The following is a 17,718-nucleotide window of genomic DNA, read 5'->3' as shown; positions in this document are numbered from 1 at the left end:
CCTTCGCGAAGACCAGCCACACACACATGGCTGTAGTGGAGGCTGCTGGGACCTCCTCTTTCCCTGTGGTTCCATCAGTTCTGCAGATCACAGCATCTGTCAGCCAGGTGCATCAGGCATTCTGATGACAAGAGGGAGAGGGACTACATAGCTCTAGCTAGGAGAATTAACTCTCATTCTGCTTTGCCCTAAGACATGAACAGCATTTCCTAGTCATCACATGTTTAACTCAATGACCCTAGTGTTTTCACCATACTTCTTGAATGTGACAGTTGATTATGGCATCAAAATGACTGAAAATGGAGATTCAGAAGAAATTAAGTCATGTCCCTGTAATAGGTATGCAGAAAGTTATTTTCAAGTTAGACAAAGAAAACATTTTGAAAAGTAGGTTAATTAGCATTTTCAAAGGACTTCTGAAAACTCGAAACTATTGGGCAATGCTGAGCTGCCAATGTGGCCTGACAGCCTGCTTACAGCTTCAGAGGAACATCTGGACAGATGCACGCAGCAGTAAGGATGAACAAAACACAGACTATTTGCCTACTGGTAATAGTTACAGCACTGGACAACTTTAAAATGATGCTGTGGATGCTTCAGACAACATTCATTATTCTCTTGGAGGGGGGAGACATATAAATAGACTGACATGCCTGATATCCTGGTTAGCAGACATTAAACTTTGAAGATCAAAAGCCTTCAGGATATACTGCCGGGGAAGAAAAGACGCTGATCTTGACAGTTCGGTAGGGTGGCATATGGAGGCAGGATGTTGACTCTCTGGATACTACCCTAGCTATCCGGGACCTTAAACCCTTGGACATACATGTTCCCCACTTGCTTACAGGACCTTAACTGTACTACTGTGGCTGGATTCCCCTGAAGCGCAGACAAGTATCGCCTTTCCTCGTCATGAATGGGGAGAACGAGGGGGCAAGGTCTCCAAGTCCAGGGATGAGAGGTGCATCCTGCGCCGGGGGCCAGGTACCGATGGGCAGGCGGCGCGCCGGGAGCCAACACGCCCACGGGCGCTCTCTGTGCACCTCTCGCCACCGGTCCCCGTCCCCTTCCCCTCCCTGCGGGGCGGGCTCGGGCCCCGCCGCAGCCTCCCCCCGCGCTCGCCGGTAGGCGGCACCGCCACCCGCCTTCCTCCGCCTCCTCCTCCTCACCTTCGCCGGGCGCCGCGCCGGTGACCCAGATCTCGGCGGCGGCGGCAGCTCCGTGTCCCTCCCGGCAAGGAAGGACGGCTCGGGACGGCAGCTGCGCTGCGCTGTGCCGCGGGGATGTAGCGGCGCGGAGCGGTGAGTGCGCGGCGGCGGCGGGCCCCGCCGGCGGCCCCGCGGGTCGCTTAGCGACGGGAGGCGGCTCCGGGCATCGTATAGCAGTCTCTTGCGCCGTTGCCCCCCACACCCCACTTCCCCGCCCGGCGATGGGAACGAAGTTTTGCCCCTTTGAATGCGGGACGATTCGTGGGGAGACCTTGCGGCGTGAGGAAATTTGGAGACGCTGAGTGGTTTGCGCATTTGGGGTTTTTTAAGATGATTTAAAAAAAATTTAATTCTTTTTTTTAGCGGCCCCATCCTTTGTAATTGGGCTGGAGGAGGGCGGCGCTGGGCGGCCGCCAGGAGCACGGCTCTGCGGCTACGCAGTGGGCTCCGCGCCCTGCTCTGCCCTGCCCTGCCCCGCAGCCCGCCCTGCGCCGCCCCGCCGGCATGGCTTGCCCCGCCGCACCTGCCCTGGGGTCTGCGCATCTCGGGCACGCCAACGTGTGCACATGATAATGATGACTTTTCTTTTTTTTTTTTCGTGGCGCTCTCGTCTTCCCTGCCTCCCCTTCATCCCCCCGCATGGTCATTGTGTATTGAAGTTACACTTGCTTCCGAGTTTACTCCTGGGTTGGTCTGTAGTCTTTGATGTTTCTCTTTGTCCTCACCGTTTCTGCTTTTCTTACAATTTCCTTTAAAACCGCTTAAAGAGAGTAGCGAAAGTGTATGTCAGAATGGGGGCGGCGGCGGGGGACGGGGCGGGGGGAGACGATGCAGGAGAGGAAAGAACAACACCTTTGTCCCAATTCAATCAACTGAACAGTCAGATCACAACAAGCTGGGTTTCTTGTGACAGAGGCATTTGAAACAAAGGAGCCATTTTAGAAACTAGAAGAAATTTATTTTGTGGCTTGCATGTTTTAGGTTTTCATTCTTTTCTGCTTCCTCTTGCCCCCCCCCCCCCATCCCCCAGTATTCTAATTTATCCTAAAATGAAATAGAATAAATAGCATCGCTAAAATCCTGTATCATCCCTATGCACTACAGCAAGCTTACTGGTTGGCTTCAGTTTCAAACATTTCATTGGGCATTTTTTAAAGAATGTTATTTTGTACTGGTAGATCGATGAATAGTTGGATCAGTTGAGTGTGCTTGTGATAAGAACATCTGTCTCCCCAAGAATAGAACAGCAGAAGACTCATTATGTGGAATAATTTCGTAGGTGTTGCATACTTTTGTCTATTTATCAAAGTGCAAGTGCAGATGAGACTGATTCTTAGGAGAGCCTGCTTTTCTCTGACTGCCTTAAAAACTGTGAGCCACTGCGTTGCCAAACCAAACTGATGGAGTCTAGAAATGTCTTTTGCCTTGTTCAATTATCATAATTTGCATATCATTTTAAGCAGTATTTCAACTACAACTAATGCAAAACTACATTGCTGTAGCAATTGACTTACCAAGAAGGCTAATAGAAGCTCAGAGACAGGAAGCCTGTGATTTTCAGTATTGAAATCATATGACAGCATCAGATGCTATATGTATCACTTTAAACAGAAAACACAGAGAAAATAATTCCAGGAAAGCACCAAACAATGGAAAAAAATGCGCAACAATGCATTTGCTAACTTTCCTGCTGGTTCACTGATATATAGACAGGGCTTTATTAACCATGGGGCAGTATCATATTAGCTGCGCTGACACACGTGAACCCAAGAATTTCCTGAGATCAAACATCCTTCTGTCGCTCTTGACAGGGAATTACAGCCTCATGAGCTAAGCTTTACTTAAGCAGGGAAACTTTAGGGCTGTGTTGTGCTAAGTGACTATTTTGTTATCTATCATCTCACCTGCACAAACAGACTTGCTGCTGGCTGCAGTGATGGAAGCAGTGAAAATGCTGTTGCACAAGTGCTAGTGCATGTAGAGCTCCAGACTGCTGCTAGTATTTAAATAATCTTGTATTTTAAAGCTGTGCAGAGAACTTGTACTTGCAGTTAAACTGCAATCAGCTATAAACTAATTTAAACAGAAATTCTGTTCAGTTCTACAGTCATAGGAACTATACAGAGCCAGACAAGCTTTATTTTTCCCAAGGGGTCTTTTGAAATGTTAATAGAAAATTGCAAGAACAACAAACTTGTGTTGCTTGGAGATTAAATCATGTTGGATTTAATGCCCTTTGGCCCATGAGACTACTTATTTTTTTGTTTTGTTTTTTATGAACATCTGCTCAGCCCTCTTGACTGAAAAACTTATTTGACATTCCTTTGAAATCCTCTTGCTTGGTAATGCAGGGCAAAGGACTGCATGAAATATGTTACTCTCCTTGAATGCAAGCTTTGGGAAGAAGGCATGAAGAGTAAACTCCAGAGCAGGGTTTACTGGAACACTAAGAAGCAAGCCAGGTGGTGAGACACCAATCAGGAAAGAAGGATAAGGCAAACAAAAACAAAATGAAAAATGAGCCTGATGGAAAGATGTGAAGAATGTTTATGGTAGTGCAGGAGTGTGGCTATGGTTCAGGCTAACCATCCTCAGCATCCATCTAACATAATATAACCTCAGCCCCAGAACTGAGCTCGAGTGCTGAGCAGTGCTGTAGTGCAGGATTTGCCAAGCCTGAGCTGGAGGTGGAAATGCTGCTTGTTCCTGCCAGGGAGTGGAAAGGGAAGTCTCCCAGCAGAGGCTGCAGGAGCAGCTTCCTGAGTCACTTCTTAGAATATGTAGGGCTGCATCAGCACCCCTTTTCAAGACAAAGCAAACATTTTGGTGGCAAACTGACCTGTTGGACTTTGCCTTGAGACAAACTATGGATATGTTTACTCTCGTCATTTGGCTTGCATCCAGCTTGAGTGTCTGACACATTCCCTGAAGACCTGCAGTTGCCTTGTGGTGGTTCAGGTCTCAGGGCACACTTGCTACAACTGACTTGAACTCTCCCACTGAAACTAAACCAGGACTTCCACTTTGGGAGCATTCCCATTAAATTATTGAGCCTTGTGTGAAAGACATTGGTTTCTTTAAAGTACCTCTCAGCTGTAGTTGAGTGAGCAGTTCTTGTCCACTTTAGTATAAAACCCATGAAGAGCCCCCACACAAGCTTTGCTATCTTCAAACAGTTTTTTTCTGGGGTGCTGTGTCCTACTTCCCTGAAAAACGTGAGCCAGCACTTCTCAGCTTTCTATTACAGCTGAGAGGCTCTTCAAAAAGATAGTTTCTAGCACTTGCAGTAGGTATAATACCTACTAAATATGAGTGAATAGATAGGAGTGAAACTAAGCAACTGGGCATAATGTTTTTAACATGTAATCTGTGTGCAGATCCTCAAGATGAGCACTACTCCATCCTGGTTTAGGCAGATACAGTCAGACATAAAAAGGAACCTGGGGAATAGGAGAAATACAGAAGGTGCAAAGACTGGAATTGAAAACAATTGACACTTTAAGCAGGTGAAATTGCAACTTGTTAGAGCAGATTTAGGAGGTGCAATATTCTGTGCTCCTCCTGTTTGTTTCTATCTATAGGAAAGCATGCGTACCTGTGAGCTCTCCCCTCTCTGGTAATACTGTACCTTGAATTACTTCACAGCCATTTTTAATCCAGTTGTCCCTGCCTTTTTGTTCTTCAGCTTGCTTTTTTGGTAGTCTTGAAGTACCTGAGAATAAACAGGAGGAACTGTTTTGGGAGCACTTCAGCTGCAACCCAGCATTTAGTCCAAGGGACCAGACTGGAGCTACTCCATCATCTGTATAGGATGTTTTGTTTAAAAACAAACAGCCTTTCCCCAACCTATATAGTTTCAATTTCAAATGCTTGGCAGCAATTTTTTCCTTGACAGAGGCACTTCTGTTAGTCTGAACTCTGCACTGATGTAGCTATATATTTTGCTTTTCCAGGGAAGGATACTTAGATAGAGAGACTAGGGGAGAGGACCAAACCCCAAAAAAATGATTATACAAAGTCTTGTCTCCACAGCACTCTGTATCATCCTGCTAACTCAGTCACAGTTAACTGATGTCTTCTGATGGTGCATAAGAAGGAAAGACAGTTTCTGTAAAGAAGGCTTTTTTAGGACTGTGTACAATTGGCTGTCAGTTTCATAAACATAGGAGTTATTCCTCAGCATATATAGACCATCTGCCATGTACACCCATATGGTACATCTATGTCTGCCACAAGTGAACTGATAAGTTTCCTAGGACCCCAAAATTGTGGTACTGTTGGGTCAGCATACTGAGCAAGTGCTTCTGTGGCTAATTACAGATTGCACTGATAACAAACAGAAGTTTTCCACTTTTTTTTTACTTCTTTCTGTTTTCAGTAGTCTTATTTATATATTTGAAAAATAAAAATAAATCCCTACCTTCTATTGTCTTCCAGGATGACTTTGGTAATGAGATTTGTACATGGTATAGCAATGACTTGTTACTACACTGATAGTACTTGCACAATCACGTGGGTGTGCAGATGATATGAATTGGGCCCCTTAGTACAAATCTGTCCTGTGGCCATGGAAACTGTAGTCCTCCTCCATAGCTCTGGTAGGCAGTTATAAGAGCAAATGTCTTATTCCCTCTCCCACTCTGCTTTCACAAAGCCCTATCCATATCAACATTGACTTGGATGTGTGCCATCAAACAGGTTGTGCCTCTGAAACACTCAGATCAATGCGTTTGTTAATTCTGGGCTTGCTAGGCCTTCATGCTGTCAGTGTTAAAGCAGACTGAGGAGAACAGATGGGTTGAAGGAGGAAAAGAGGAGTTCTTGCTGAACCATGTGAGGAAAGGAAAGGAGTGGGTAAAGGAAGAGGAATGGTGGTGCACCCAGAAGATGATATGGCAAACAGGACATACCAGGAGCTCAAATTAAGAAAAGACCACGCAATCTACTCCCAACTCTTTCATGTGGGACTACAACAATATCTCCAAGGATCTGAGATAGTCATATTCTTTTTTGAACCTCGTTTGTCCTAACCAACGTGTGCTATATTGTTCAGGTTACTATCTCAAGGATGAAGTCAGTTCACATTAATGAACTACTTTGAGTGTATCAGTTGTAAGTGTTCTGGAAACTTGTTTTATTTATTTTCTTTTACAAGTTTTTCTACTCCTTTACATTCATGAGGTAAAGGGTAGGACTTAAAATAAAGTATGCCCACTTGTCTAAGTAGAAGGAGACACTGAAGGAGGAAGACTTTGTTTTGCACTGTATTAAGTGTGTTATGGCAATCCTGTCAATCATCTTGTCCTAGTTTGTATTCCTCTTCGCACCACTTTGTTGGTAATGCTGTTATGGGAAGAGTTTCCTATGGTCTTCATGTCTCTTCTTTTTTTTTTCTTCCCATGTTGTTTTCTCCTCTCTTCCCAGTTTTCTGCTATCAGATCTTTGCAAGCATCCTTTTCTGCTTGAGACTGGGTGCCTAAGAGAAAGTAAATATCTGGTAGGACCAAGCAGGGAGTGACAGAGGGAAAGAAAGCATCACAGCACCTTGCACTTCCTTTGTCACTCCCTTTTTTCCTGCTTGATTGAGAAAGTACATTTTATGCAATTACCACATAGTCCCTGTGCCATGCTTCGAAGTGTGCATCACAGGTCTTGCTCAACAGCTACTACAACTTGATTGACCTTCAGACTGTTCTTTTCACCTTTACCTTTTGCAGACCTTCATCACCTTTTTCTCTTACTTTGTCATGTTAGAGTGGTGGTTATGTTGCTGTATCCCTCCTTTCTATCAATATCTCTGTCACTAAACTCTATCATAGCTTCCTTTCTCCCCTGTTTATAGAAGCAGTACTTGATTTTGATGCTACTTGGAGTTATCTTAAGCTACAGAAGGGTGAAGGGAGTCTTAAAACAGTCACTTTTACAGTTTTTCACAACCTTTGTCAATAGAAACTAAAATTTGGTAAGATACTTGTGAGTCTCCCATGTTGAAGAGTCAGGTGGTAGCTGCTGGTACATAGGCCTGTCTGAGCAATAGATTTGGGAAGATGCCCTAAAGTGATGTGGGTTTTTTTAACATTTTACCATTCAAAACTTTTCTTTGAAGAAGGGCTTAAACCTGTTTCAACCAAAGCATGGAGTTTGCAACATATATTGGAGAAACTTAAGAAAATTTTCTGTTTTCCCTGATAAAATAGATTATTTGTTCCACTTCTCCTAGCCCCAGGCATAGGTAAAACCAGAGCAACCCACCCTGCATGTTTCCTTGTGGGCAGCAAATGCAGAACCAGAGCTTCCAGCAAGGTCATGTACTTGGAGTTGTCCTGATTTCTTGGCTCCTGGGATACAGAACATCTCCCTGAGCAGCAAACAGGAGACAAAATAGTAGGCCATGAAGTTTGCAAAAAAAATGGGATTTTAGGTCCTTTTGTCCTCTGATTAAGTATGTTGCCCATTTATTGCAGTCCCTCTGCAGACTGCAGGACTCCAGGCAGGTAACAGCTGTTGCATAACACTTGCTGTAGGATACTTGTGGTTTCACAAATGTGGTGCTTCATGATGTCATGTAACTGGCTTGCTGGATGGGAGATTGTCACTCTTGCATCCTGTCTTAGGGAACAGTGTGTCTGTAAAAACCCAGAAGGAAATGCAGAAACTCTCATGTACCCTACTTGCCCTACTCTTGCATGTCTGTCTCTGAGCTTTGTGGAAAAGTTGTCACTCCCATGCCAAATTAATTTGATGCAATGGTGAGAAAATGGCACCACATGGAGCAATTTTCTGTTAGATCAGTATGAATTCTGTCTGATCTTCATTGGGTTCCTGGTTAAATACATTGCTTTATGCTCCTTTATTGTGAAAGCTGAGTTTGGCTTTTGGCCTGAACCTCTGGTGTCCTTGTCTTAACTTCATTTTCTGGGGGGAGATGGGGTGTCTGTTAACAAACTAAATTTCAAAGTCCTTAGTTTTACATGCTTTCAGGCTGATGCTTGGTGTGAGGTTGTATTAATCTGATGACTGAGTTCACTCTGCTTGGTCCAGGCAAATATAATAGTAGTCGGAAAGGTAGTGGAAAGGATAGAGAAAGCATCTCTGGTGTAATTCTATTGACATTGCAGATCTATATGGGACCCATTTGATAGGATGATGTTCCTTCCCCGCAAACTACTTCTGTTAGAAATTGGTGAGGCTCTAAAGCAAATCAAGACTTCAGTTAATTTTGGGAGCAAGGGAATACATCCTCTTTACCTTTTAATTTGTACCATCCACTCATCTCCAGGCAATGAGGAGGAAACCAAGAAGGGAAGGCAAAAGCACATCGGTCATTCACTGTTGGATATAGTAATTTGGGGTTTTTTTTCATTAAGCTTCTGCAGTAATTAGCCTGGGAGCTAACCAGGCACCATCTTTGGATTTTATGCATCTAGTCTTGTAGGATTTATTCTCAACTTGAAATGTTGCTATGAAGTGTGACGTTTTATTTAGAGCAGACTTCCTTGCAGTTCAAACTGTTGTACATTGTGTCTGGAAACACAGCAAGTAGGCCAGAAACATTGCACAGCAAACCACATAGGCACATATGGTCCACCCAGATGATGCTGCAGTTCTCTTGGGTGAACACAGTGGTCAAGTGAAAGTTCATAAGAAGTGACTAAAAATTATGCCTTTTTATAATGTATGAAGGAGTGGGGCAGAGGAAGTTGCTGTGGGTTGAAGCCTGTTTTCAAGCATGACACTTCATTTTTAACTAATTTGTCATCTACTCAGTTCTCTTCTGAATAAAATACACTTTCCTCAATGTGTAAGGTGAGCTTGTAAAGGATTGAAACACTACAGACAGAGACAACACCTGGATACTTTAATTCTATTGAATTTAGGCATCTGATTACATTTCTAGAAGTTACAGTATCCTAGGGTGTGGAAAACTTCCTCTGTTTTTTAACTTTGTATTTATTATTAGAAATAGAATGTACCCAACGAACTTCGCTGGTAACCTGAAGTGACTTGATACAGTTTTGTCCTCCACATCTTTCAATATTATAATAGAGCAGAGATAGTAGAAATTGGTATTAGAATTAGAAATCGGTAATTAGAATATAGTATTGCCATAGTTCTGCATGCAAAGTGTGTCAGTATGCCTGAACATCTCCTTTGTTGAATTTCTGGGATATAGTTTGCTTTGAGCAATCAGGTAGAGAGCCATAGCTTTTTTCTTTTAATGGGCAGAGATCAGCAGTGAAAGGTGGAGATGCTTCTACAATGCTGAGTTTTGATTTGATGTTATCTTCATCAAATTGTAGGTTGTCACTGAGCAAAAATCTGCAGAGGAATTGCAGTGTGTAGGCTGAATTGGGTGTTGCTAACAGTAACTTGACATGTGAGACTTGGTAAGTTTTCTTGAACACAAATGCAATCCTATGTGACTGTCTCTTATAGGTATTGTAAGACCCTCTTGATCCTTCCTTGTCATATATCGGTGATGCTGTTTACCACTTTAAAGAGGAGGTAACGGTGCTAAGTAAGAACTACAAAATTGGAGACTTTCAAAGCACTTTTCTGTAGCTTGAGAGAAGTGGTAGTTTTGTGCTCTCTCAACTCCCAACTCTGCTTTTAAGCTTTTAATCACGACTTTTTTATTGCTTAATTGTGTTGTATGTGCTCATGCTCACAGGACTAAAATTCCATAAATTTTACTTCACATCTAGCTTTTCCTTCACTCTCCTAGTGAAATACAGAAATAAAAAATGTCAACCTGTAATGGAGATCAGGAGGGGAAAATAATTTGTTATCTATGACAATGCAAGTGAAGTCAAGTCTTACTTATTAATGTCATCATTCAAGTGTAACATTCTGTACCAAGACTTTCTTCTGAAGAAGGCTTGACATTGAATACCGCCTCATCCTAGGCACATGGAAATGAAAATACCCTTCTGCATTGAGATGAGAAACTCAGCTCACACAAAGCAAGCATCCACTGTTGATCGCTGAGGTGAGTCCTGCCAGTAGCTGCATCCACTGGTGTCAGGCAAAGACACTTCTGAGCCAACACAAAGTACTTTTGAATTCCATGGAACTGCAGTTTGAGGTGACCTGTTCTTGGTAGCCTCTTTGGCAGTAGAGCCACTTCCCAGGATATGTTTTGAGTTGGATAAATCTGAGCAGAGTTCTTGATGTAACATTCAAAGACCTATAAATGACTATGCTGCAATTGAGATGGTTAAAGTTCCTCTGTTTTGACTAGGTATTTTAATACACTTGAAGTGACTTTCATGCACCTTTGGGCATGAATGCAAGCTGGAAGATGCAGATAGGTGTGGCCTATTGCATGGATAGCCTGATAAACAATACTTGCTGAGAATTAGAATGGCTTACCAAAGTGGAATCCTAGAGTTGCGGTTTTATTTGTATTTGGGGTGGGTTTGTGTGACATTAATACTGGCAGAACTCTTGTAGACTCTCATTCTTGGGTTGTACAGCCCCTGTAATGATTTGTTTATTGTCTAATTGCATGGTGGAGGCTTTTGAGTGGGAATAGTGGAGAGAAATTAGATAGAGGGAATGATTTCGTTTCATCCTAAAGCTAAGCTTGTTTCTTGGGAAACACTGCAAAGTATATAGGAATTTAGTGAGAAGTTGGTAGGCCTTAAACTGATAAAAGAGTAGGGACTTGGGTAACCTGTCTGTTGTATCACTATAGCACTAAAGTCTCAGGAGTACTTCCATATAACTCAGTTTACTGTCTGAGTTCTCCCCATAAGAGTGACTTTAGGGGGAGCAGAGAATCAAAGGCTGGAAGGGACCTTGGAGTATCTGCTGTCACAGAAGTGTCAGCTCTGAGGTCAGGTTTCTCAGGGCTTTGTTCAGCTGGGGCTTGAAACCTCAAATTAAAAAAAAAAAAAAAAGAAAAGAAAAAGAAAAGAAAAGAAAGAATAGAGACTGTACAGCCTGAGGAACTTGTGCCACTGCCTGACTGTCCTATTCAGGAAAACATTTTGCCTTGTATCCCAGCTAAACCTTTGTGTTTAAATTTCTTCCTGTTGTTTCTCACCTTCCTGCCCTGCACTGCTGTAAAGAGTCCAAGACTTCTCAATGATATCCCCATAGGCACTGGAGGTGCTGTTCCTCCAAAGCTGTCTCTGCCTGGGGCTGAGCAAGGCTATCTCCCCCACCTGCTTCCCCATCATCTCAGTGGCTTCTGTTTAACTGTTTTCAGATTTGTGGTGTCTTTTGTGTATTGCTGGAGCCGAAAACTAGACAGTGTCTAAATATGGCCCAGAGTGCTGAGTAAAGGAAGATAATCTCTTCCTTCAATCTGCTTACTAGCTTTGCTTGTGTTCATGCAGCCCAGAGTGCTGTTGTCTGTCTTTGCATACCGCTGGCTTGCTGCCAGCTTGCTCCAGGACCTCAAGGGGCATTTCATAATGTGTATCAGCTATTCTTCCCTTTTTTAATTCTAGTTATCCCACATTGGTGTTCAAGATACAGAAGCACTAATATTTGATTCAGCAAAATAAAGAAAGGAATATACAGAGGCAAAACTCTTCTGGTGACATAAGGCTCAAGCCTATTGTCCTTCACAGATAAATACATGCAGGTTTTTGAGGTGATGAGAGGTAGGTGACAACCCAGGATACTACTGGAAGGAGAAGTTACAACCTGAAATCAACAGCATGATGGTGGCATTCAGAAGAACATACTTTGAAATCATAACAAAAATAAATTACTGGACTTTGGGGGTTTTTGGTAATCTAATGATCCAGATAAATAAAGTTCTATATTCAGCCTGCTCATATTAATGGTTCCCATGTTTTTTCTCCTCAGCACAGATACTCTTTCTTTGTAATTGGAATCTAGCTCTTCTGAAAGTGTTTGCAATATGCCAGGTGATTCATTAGCTTGCAGAACAAATATTGGGTTTATATCTCACTCTGAAAATATGATGGTTTATATTAAATAACAAAACTTTTCCCCTTAGCTGAGTCTGCAGTTTTTTTGAAGACAAACAAAACAAACAGTGAGCTTCAGATAAAGAGGTGACTTTTAAGGCTTACTCGTGATTTCTTTCAGCCTCCAGCAACTGTTAACCTTTCAGATTGATGCATGTTTTGCTATACTACTAAAAAGATCATAGAGTCACAAGAAATTAAAATAGTTGATGTTTATTTAAAGAGAGCTTCATCTGTATTTTGAGACAGATCTTATGATAGTTTTGGTGTTGTATGTGATTATAGTAGTACTGCTTCTCTTCTAAATAAAGCTATGGTTAGTTTTAGGAGGGGAAACTGCTGCCTAGTTTAAAATAAACTGAATAAAATAATTGGCAGTGAATGGGTATGTGGGTGTGATGTTGGAGGGGAGGAGGAAGCTGCTTTGTGGAAGTGGTGTGGTACAGGATGAAATCCAGCAAGCTGAGAACTTGAGTGTATGGGAGGTCCAGACTATGTCCTTGCTCAGTCATTCTCAGTCTAGAGCCTTACAACATGGAGGAGTCTCTTCATGCCAAAGAACAAACTTCAGACATTGAGTCAAGAGGTTTTCTGCAGTGATTCTATGTTGTTGGTGCAAGCTACTTCCACAGAGTTAATAGAAGATAGCTGAGAAAGTTGCACCTACTTGTCTTTAGACTTAGTTCAGCTGCATGACTTAAAATCAGATAAAGCTGAAAAACTGACTACAAAAAAGAGAAGTGTCTTGCAGGTTCCTTATGAGAAAATATGTGCATGACATGCAGCTGGAATATTTTCTTAAGTTCTAAAAAAACAGAGCTACAAGGTCAAGTGAGTAAAGCCATGTAAAAGTTCAAACTTGGTTTGAGTGGCAAGTGGATGCTGTGGCGAACCAGCTGCTCCCTACTGGGCACCTGCTGGCTCTGGGAGTCCTCCTGAGAGTTTGGCACTTTCTGACAAAAATGATATTTCAGAAGTGCATGAAGTTGCATTTTCAGTAACTTGTATTTCAGTCTGCCCAAATCCATAACTGCTGCCAAATTCTCAACTAGTGTTTAATTGCTGTGTCCTTTCTTTCAACAGCTCTAAACCACTTATTAATCAGATTGTTTGTCACTTTTTTCATATGTGTCTTCCTTTTCTACAAGTGGACTTTGAAAGCCTTCCTGATCTGCACACATGCAGCTTGCTGAGAAGCTCTTCTCTAAGGAAAACAGGAGGCTGAAGTCAAGTCCTTATCCCTGACAAAAAATGTGGTGGGGGAGAGTGTTACTTTTGTTTAGTTTGATTTGGTTTTGTTGGGGTTTTTTTCCTAAGTATGCCTAATACAATTGACTTTTTGAGTAAACTGCAGTGTTGATTGAACACGTTAACCTAGGCTATAGCTAGTCTTTTTATTCACTGAGATGCTGTGACAATTTTACTGGAAGTAAGGTTTGACTAACAAGAAATCTTTTACATTTTGAGATAAAGAGATTGGCAGAAAGTAGGTCTGGTGGCTCTATGGATTTATGAATATTTGAACTTACTCAGCTGTAAATTGTGGTAACAATCTTTCTAGAGCTTAGACACTGTTTTCTTCACAGAAAATCTTTACTGAACTCCTCTAGAGGATACTTAGGGAGATAAATGGAAATAGGGAATGCTGCCCTTCAGTACTGCTTGTTTGAAGATGACCTGTAAATTCTCACCTTCTGATTTGGTTTCCTAGTCTAGCCTGGATGTAAATAGCTTAATGCCACATATATGTGTGTGTCCACAAAAGTGAATTGTTTCAAGAATCACAAGCATGGCACTGATTTCTGTCTCTGTGCTTAGCAGATGACAGCATTTAAAAAGCCTCTCTGCCACACATAAAAAGTAAACCTTTTACCTTATGAACCAAGACAGCAGCCTAGATTCTCTGTATGTTTGTTGGAGCTGGAAGTCTTGGCTCTAGGTCTTAAAGCCTCTTGTTAACAGAGTCAGGTGGAATTTGATTGCTTTGTGCCCCAATGGGGGAAACCACTTTTGAGTCCTGTGGACTTGATTATTAGCTGGGCCTGTGCTGTAGGGAACTGGCTGTTGAACTTGCAGAGTGAACTGTTCCTCTCCAAGCTGGAAGGCTTTGGCATGGACTTTGTGGCATCAGGACTTCAGCTGTAAAGTTTTTTTCACAGGACTTCCTCGCACACATTTTAATTCAAAGAGAGAGAGGAAGAAAAATTGCTCATATAATTCCCAGGCTGTGCTTTTAAAGAGGTCCAAAATTGGCACTTTTAACCATTTGTCATGCGTGTTTTGTCACTTAGTTTTGTTTTTTCTTTGCAATCAATAACCTTCCTCTAACTTTCTGAGAAGAAGACAGGGGTGTGTGAACAGTTACATTAGGGTTAACTTTGGGTTGACTTAAAATACAGTTTTTGAAACTGCCTAATTTTTAATGAGCATTCAAAACAAATTTTTAATTTGCTGTACCTGGTAACTGTTCTTGAAGGGAGAGAGTATCACACTTGGATGAGCCAGTTCTGGAGTTCAAGCAAGTTGAACTTCTTTTCCCTTCTTTTCCCTTTAAAACAGTAGTAAAGCAGCATAATTTCCAGCAAGTACCTTGATCAGAATCAGGAGAGAGCTGACCTCAGAGGCTGAGGCCAGCACACACTTTTGGAGGGGGTTGATTTGACAGCTCCTGGCACTTCTGGCGTATTCTTTACACTGATGCCCTTATGGGTGAAATTTTGTGATGGAGCTTCCTTTGTTCAAGTTGATGCTAAAACGCTGAGACTCAGCTGTGAGAATCTTTCACAAACTGTATCTTTTAAACAGCAAATTATTAGACTGGAGAAGGGGAGCAGGTTACATTCCCTCCAGTTTTTGCGCATCTCCTGTGTTCCCTGTGCTTGCTGCCATAGAAGACCTATCAAAAGCTGTAGCAGGAAGTGTTAGGAGCCTGCCTACTGTGTTCACTAATGAATCAGAGTTTGATGTTAGCATCTCTCTGCCCTTGCAAGCAGGTGTCACTGCAGCCAGCACCAATTACAGCTGTATTCAGGGGACAGCAACATGATTCAGCCAGTCAAAAACAATATAAATGAATGAAGCTTTCACAGTTCAGGGATTATATATTTTTAGCAAGCTGTATGTGATGTAATCCAACAAGATAGCTGCATTTTCTGAACTTAAGTATTTGTTCAGTTCCTGTTAGCAGGCAATAACAGAATGTGAAACTTGCAAGTCGCAAAGGGGAAAGAATATGAGAACAAGGTAGGGCAAGAAGATTTTTATCCCATCAGGGCTGGTAGGTTGTGCAGAAGAAAATATGTTGAAGGTTCTCTAGATTTATAGCTTCATTACAAAAGAGGTCAAATTTCTTAAGGCCTTCAGTACTTTTCATCATGCTGTATGCAATGGTAATGGAAAATGTGTTGCTAAATGATTTCTTAACAGCACAGCTTTTATTCAGGCCTTTGTGTGTGGTTTGTACTAGTACAGATCTTCAAAATATGGTCTTGGATTAAGCTGTCCCAATAGCAGACATGTATAGCAGTGCCCCATTTTCTGGCAAGTACAGCAAGTAAAAATGTTTTATTACCTTTTACAGGATATGAAGTACAGTAATCTGAGAAGTCTTCATCTTTTAGTCAAATATCACTCGAATGTGAATACTTCATTTTAGAAACCTGAAGTAAAGAGGTGGTGACTGGGGAGAGTCTGCAGTGCGCAGGCAGGGTTATAGGGTTATATTTATGATGTTTCTTCATGAGTTCTTCCCATTCTTATCCTCTGCTTGAACTAACTGATAATCATAATGAATATTATGTAGGACACCAGATCTCAGAACCAATGGGCAACCTAGTCAACTCTATTTTAAGACCTTGTATGTATAATTTAATATAATTGGTCACCAGGAAAATTGATTACCTGATATCTCCTATAGTGAATTAAATTGGGATCCAGTAGTAGCTCTTTGCTTACATTCTACTTTTACCCAGGGTCTCCAAGCACTGTTGGAAATTCTGGCAGAGGACTTTTAACAGCAGAGTGAACTGAGTGTCTCTTGAAACTGCCACTTGGAAACTGCTGTGAACCAGACAGGTATTTGAAGAACACAAGAAGTGTTTGAAATTGGATATTTCTTTAAGCTTTCTCCCTTATTTCTGTATTCTTACTCAAGTTTTTTTACTTCTCTGAAAGGAGACATGGGTGATATAGTCTGGTCAAAGTATGTTCAGTCTGAAGTGTGAACAAATCATGAATTTTCATTTTGTTTTTATTGACATGAGACTTTTTTAACATCTTTGCCATAGATGTTTGTTTCAAGAGCAATTTAGACATCTGAAGTATCACTTTTTTTTTCCTATTAGTAGATAAGTCTCTATTCTATTTCTACAGCACCAATATCACCTGAAGAAGGCAAGACACCATCAGTGACCAATAGATTACGGCTCTAGCAACACAAACCAAACCATCACCATGAAACACTTCCTGAGGTAATTCTATATTTTTTCAAAAGTGTTAAATTATTCTGATTACTTTTATGCTGCAGTGAGTGAAGTGTTTTTGCTGTTACAAGTATTACAGAAGGTGTAAAAGCTATTTTAATTTACTTATCCTTTCTAGTTCTTTATAGAGGAAAAGGATGTGTGAAATGTCTTGTGGAATTGGAGCAGTGATGTATCAAATCAGTAGTGTCTGACATGTCAGGGGAAAATGGGAGAATAGTAATGTAGAACAGTGCTGGGGAAATGGTGGGGGGGTTTTCCTGTCTTGTCTGCTGTTTGGATTTTTGGAGTGTTATTTGTGAAAGCAGAGAAGGGGAGATGCTTGGTGAAGATGTGCAAGTGTTTTTGAAGCTGATCATGCTCAGGTTGGGGGAGAAGTGTCAGTTACTTGCTCCTATATATGATTTGCAGTTGTTTCTCTATAAACTGGGGATAGGATGTAGGGCTTGCAGACAACAGCTTTAAGTGCAAATAGCACACGTTGTCTTTGTTCTGTAGTCAGTGGAGAGAGTTGAGCACTTCTCAAAATTTTTATAGATCAAGAGCTTACTTTGTGTATTAACCAAAGAAATCATATTCTGTCTGGATAAGAGAAGCCTTTTCAAGAGAGCTAAAACATATGCTTCTGTATAGAGTATCTGTCACTATATTTTTCTCCCTTTTTAGACTGTTTATGGCAAAGATCTTATACACTATGAATATCAGCATCATTGCCTCTAGGCTGATCATCTGTAATGATACTGCTGCCAAGCTAGTCTTGGCTTAAGCATTTCTGTGGAGTGTTTGGGTCAGCTTCCTCAGGTATCTTGAGTCAGCTGTGAAAGGACTCTGTAAATAGGACACACACAGGCCAAAAGTATAAAGCAAATATTTGTTTGCTAACAAGTCTTCTATCATCTCCATTGGTACTGGTCCAGTGAGCTGATAGCTCACTACTAACCTGACTAACATCTCTGTGGTGCTTTTTCCCTTTACAATTTAATATCATCTCATATTGGAACCTTCCTTCTGGGATCCTGCTAATCATTTCCATTTCAACAGTCCTGCCTCTATAATTTTTATGTTTCTTTCTCTGTACAGACT

At 41.6% G+C, this 17,718-nt stretch overlaps 1 protein-coding gene across 8 annotated transcripts in view; it reads left to right on the top strand.

The window, feature by feature from the left end:
- The first annotated feature begins 1,115 nt into the window (after positions 1–1,115).
- The window catches only part of ELMOD1 (ELMO domain containing 1), a 47,759-nt gene continuing 31,156 nt past the window's right edge, over positions 1,116–17,718 (top strand). Inside the window, exons 1-6 of one of the 8 annotated variants that reach the window (XM_071554821.1) lie at positions 1,116–1,301; positions 9,509–9,595; positions 10,115–10,197; positions 15,735–15,791; positions 16,126–16,228; positions 16,526–16,623. In XM_071554821.1, the coding sequence (XP_071410922.1) occupies positions 16,607–16,623 (17 nt within the window). In that variant the 5' untranslated portion in view covers positions 1,116–1,301; positions 9,509–9,595; positions 10,115–10,197; ... (1 more) ...; positions 16,126–16,228; positions 16,526–16,606. Of the gene's footprint in view, positions 1,302–1,435; positions 1,488–9,508; positions 9,596–10,114; positions 10,198–15,734; positions 15,792–16,125; positions 16,229–16,525; positions 16,624–17,718 lie in introns of those variants that run through there. The other 7 variants (XM_071554886.1, XM_071554831.1, XM_071554848.1 and 4 more) reach the window with 7 other exon arrangements.

This window comes from Pithys albifrons, chromosome 1, assembly GCF_047495875.1.
Source record: "Pithys albifrons albifrons isolate INPA30051 chromosome 1, PitAlb_v1, whole genome shotgun sequence".
Classification (NCBI taxonomy): domain Eukaryota; kingdom Metazoa; phylum Chordata; class Aves; order Passeriformes; family Thamnophilidae; genus Pithys; species Pithys albifrons.
This window is presented reverse-complemented; position numbering and strand designations above follow the sequence as displayed.